A 4,397-nucleotide genomic window follows, 5' to 3' on the forward strand; every position below is an offset into this window, starting at 1 on the left:
CCCTTCCCCCTCCCCCCCTCACTAACCCCCCATCCCTCCCCCTCCCCCCATCATCCCTCCCCCCTCCCCCCTCACTAACCCCCCATCCATACCCCTCCCCCTCCCCCCATCATCCCTCCCCCCCTCACTAACCCCCCATCCTTACCCCTCCCCCCTTCCCCCATCATCCCTCCCCCCTCACTACCCCCCATCCATACCCCTCCCCCCCATCATCCCTCCACCCCACTCACTAACCCCCCCATCCATACCCCTCCCCCCCCTCCCCCCTCCCCCTCCCCCATCATCCCTCCCCCCTCCCCCTCCCCCCCATCACTCCCACTCCCCCTCCCCCCCACTCCACTCCCACTCCCCCCCTCCCCCTCCCCCGTCCCCTTCCCCCTCCTCCCCTCCCCCTCCCCCCTCCCCCTCCCCCCGTCCCCTTCCCCCTCCCCCCGTCCCCTTCCCCCTCCCCCTCCCCCTCTGTCATCTCACCCCTCCCCCATCTGATTGGATGGGACAGACTCTGTGGGTCAGGGATTGGATGGGACGGTTGCCACGGGCCAATGATTGGACGGGACGGTTGCCACGGCCAATGATTGGACGGGACGGTTGCCACGGGCCAATGATTGGACGGACGGTTGCCACGGGTCAACGATTGGACGGGACGGTGCCACGGGTCAACGATTGGACGGGACGGTTGCCACGGGTCCACGATTGGACGGGACGGTTGCCGTGGGTCAGTGATTGGACGGGACAGTCTCTGTGCTGCAGCGATTGGACGGGACTGTCACGATGGATTGTGATTGGACGGCCAATGTCATGCCACTGTCACCATGACCTGTCACCTCTCACCCTTGACCCCAGCCCCAAGGCCTGAAGACCTCAGGCGGTCTGAGCCCCATTTCCCCACCCCAACGGTTACAGACAATGGCCCCCACAAAATTACCCCCACCCCCACCACCGAGAGGGGCAAACCTACCTGCGAAGGACTTGGCCTCCTCGATAGGGACGGCCGGATCTCGCTCAGGTCAGTCTTATTTCCCACCAGCATGACCACCAGGTTATTGTCCGCGTGGTCAAGTAACTCGGTCAGCCAACGCTCCACACTCTCGTAGGTCAGGTGTTTGGAGATGTCGTAGACCACCAGCGCCCCCACAGCCCCGCGTAATACCTGCAGGAAGCAGAAACATCCGACTCACACACCCCCCAGCCAACAAGGGCCAACCCCGGAGATTCACCCAGGAACGGGAGATTAACAGACACGCCACACGTGTCCCAGACTATCACCATCTCCAACAGGAGAGAATCGAACCATCGGCCCCCCCCCCATCGTCTTACCATCACTGAACCGCCCCCCCCCCCCCCCCCACTATCAACATCCTGGGGGTCACCATTGACCATCACTGAATCCCTTCACCGTGGCTGGGGTCAGAACCCTGCAACACCCTCCCTAACAGCGCTGTGGGTGTACCTACTCCACACACGGGGACTGACTGATGTCCAATAACAATCCTGGAACTCCCTCCCTAACAGCACTGTGGGTGTACCTACACCATACACCAACCCTCCCACAGTGCGGCGCTCCCTCAGCACCGACCCTCCCCACAGTGCGGCGCTCCCTCGGCACCGACCCTCCCCACAGTGCGGCGCTCCCTCAGCACCGACCCTCCCACAGTGCGGCGCTCACTCAGCACCGACCCTCCCCACAGTGCGGCGCTCCCTCAGCACCGACCCTCCCCACAGTGCGGCGCTCCCTCGGCACCGACCCTCCCCACAGTGCGGCGCTCCCTCGGCACCGACCCTCCCCACAGTGCGGCGCTCCCTCAGCACCGACCCTCCCCACAGTGCGGCGCTCCCTCAGCACCGACCCTCCCCACAGTGCGGCGCTCCCTCAGCACCGACCCTCCCCACAGTGCGGCGCTCCCTCGGCACCGACCCTCCCCACAGTGCGGCGCTCCCTCAGCACCGACCCTCCCCACAGTGCAGCGCTCCCTCAGCACCGACCCTCCCACAGTGCGGCGCTCCCTCAGCACCGACCCTCCCACAGTGCGGCGCTCCCTCAGCACCGACCCTCCCCACAGTGCGGGGCTCCCTCAGCACCGACCCTCCCGCAGTGCGGCGCTCCCTCGGCACCGACCCTCCCGCAGTGCGGCGCTCCCTCGGCCCGACCCTCCCCACAGTGCGGCGCTCCCTCAGCACCGACCCTCCCCACAGTGCGGGACTCCCTCGGCACCGACCCTCCCCACAGTGCGGCGCTCCCTCAGCACCGACCCTCCCCACAGTGCGGCGCTCCCTCGGCACCGACCCTCCCCACAGTGCGGCGCTCCCTCAGCACCGACCCTCCCCATAGTGCGGCGCTCCCTGAGCAGTGGGAATGTCTGTCCCTAATTCTGTGCTGATATATCTGGGATGGTGAGGGTGGGGGAGGGGTGGGGGGAGGGTGGGAATTCGAACCCAGGGTATTTAGTCTACGGGGGAAGATGGTTAAGACGCAGTCAACCAGGGCAAGGAAACGATGGATCCATGGATCGCGAGAGGGGGAACCCAGGATTGCAAGAGCCCTTCCCTACATCTGGGAGCGGCGAGTGGGAAGGATAGCAGGGCCAAATGGAGGCCATTCAGCCCGTCTTGGCAAGGAGGAGACCATTCTAAACTTTGGGGCCAGGAGGAGGCCATTCAGCCCCTTGTGGGCCAGAAGGAGGCCCCAAGGCCATTCAGCCCCTTGGGGGCCAGAAGGAGGCCCCTTGGGGCCAGGAAGAGGCCATTCAGCCCCTTGGGGGGCCAGAAGGAGGCCCCTTGGGGCCAGGAAGAGGCCATTCAGCCCCTTGGGGGCCAGAAGGAGGCCCCTTGGGGCCAGGAAGAGGCCATTCAGCCCCTTGGGGGCCAGAAGGAGGCCCCTTGGTGCCAGGAAGAGGCCATTCAGCCCCTTGGGGGCCAGAAGGAGGCCCCTTGGGGGCCAGGAAGAGGCCATTCATGCCCTTGGGGGCCAGGAAGGAGACCCCTTGGGGCCAGGAAGAGGCCATTCAGCCCCTTGGGGGGCCAGAAGGAGGCCCCTTGGGGGCCAGGAAGAGGCCATTCAGCCCCTTGGGGGCCAGAAGGAGGCTCCTTGGGGCCAGGAGAGGCCATTCAGCCCCTTGGGGGCCAGAAGGAGGCCCCTTGGGGCCAGGAAGAGGCCATTCAGCCCCTTGGGGGGGCCAGAAGGGAGACCACTCAGCCCCTCGGGGCCAGGAAGAGGCCATTCGCCCCCCCCCCGGGGTCTAGGAGGGGGCCATTCAGCCCCTCGGGCCTTCCTGTCCCTCGGCGAGCTGGTGGCCAACCCTTGGACAGGCGGGGGGTGGGGGGAGGGCGATGCGTGGGGGGGAAGAGGGGGGGGGATACGTACGCGGAGGTGATGGCGCGGTAGCGTTCGAGCCCGGCCGTGTCCCAGATCTGCGTCTTGACCGAGACGCCATCGATGACGACGGTGCGCGTGGAGAACTCCACGCCGATCGTGGTGCGGCTATCATGGTTAAACTCGTTCCGGGTGAAGCGAGACAGGAGGTTACTCTTCCCGACACCAGACTCGCCGATCAGAACCACTGCGGACAGAGAGGGAGGGTTCAGATCGATACACACACTCGGGATGGACACAAACACCGAAACGTACAAGAAGGAGGCCATTCATTTCAGGGTGGGCACAGTGGGGTTGGCACTGCTGCCTCACAGCGCCAGGGACCCGGGTTCCATTCCCGGCTCGGGGCACTGTCTCCCCGTATCTGCGTGGGTTTCCTCCGGGTGCTCCGGTTTCCTCCCACAGTCCAAAAGACGTATGGGTTAGGGTGGATTGGCCGTGCTAAATTGTCCCTTAGTGTCCAAAGATGTGTAGGTTAGGGTGGATTGGGCCGTGCTAAATTGCCCCTTAGTGTCCAAAGATGTGTAGGTTAGGGTGGATTGGCCGTGCTAAATTGTCCCTTAGTGTCCAAAGATGTGTAGGTCAGGGTGGATTGGCCATGCTAAATTGTCCCTTAGTGTCCAAAGATGTGTAGGTTAGGGTGGATTGGCCATGCTAAATTGTCCCTTAGTGTCCAAAGATGTGTAGGTCAGGGTGGATTGGCCATGCTAAATTGTCCCTTAGTGTCCAAAGATGTGTAGGTTAGGGTGGATTGGCCGTGCTAAATTGCCCCTTAGTGTCCAAAGATGTGTAGGTTAGGGTGGATTGGCCGTGCTAAATTGCCCCTTAGTGTCCAAAGATGTGTAGGTTAGGGTGGATTGGCCGTGCTAAATTGTCCCTTAGTGTCCAAAGATGTGTAGGTTAGGGTGGATTGGCCGTGCTAAATTGTCCCTTAGTGTCCAAGATGTGTAGGTTAGGGTGGATTGGCCGTGCTAAATTGTCCCTTAGTGTCCAAAGATGTGTAGGTCAGGGTGGATTGGCCGTGCTA

The 4,397-nt window shown here is 63.5% G+C and overlaps 1 protein-coding gene across 1 annotated transcript; it reads right to left on the reverse strand.

The window, feature by feature from the left end:
* Positions 1–627: 627 nt before the first annotated feature.
* On the reverse strand, positions 628–3,639 carry LOC145340546 (ras-related protein Rab-25-like). The gene is given in 4 exon segments (XM_080185019.1): positions 628–860; positions 902–991; positions 994–1,150; positions 3,358–3,639. Coding segments are annotated over 4 exon segments (762 nt in total).
* Between the last annotated feature and the right edge of the window lie 758 nt (positions 3,640–4,397).

The sequence above is a fragment of the Carcharhinus amblyrhynchos genome, unplaced genomic scaffold (assembly GCF_965287045.1).
Source record: "Carcharhinus amblyrhynchos unplaced genomic scaffold, sCarAmb.v2.hapA chromosome_1130, whole genome shotgun sequence".
NCBI classification, from domain to species: Eukaryota; Metazoa; Chordata; class Chondrichthyes; order Carcharhiniformes; family Carcharhinidae; genus Carcharhinus; species Carcharhinus amblyrhynchos.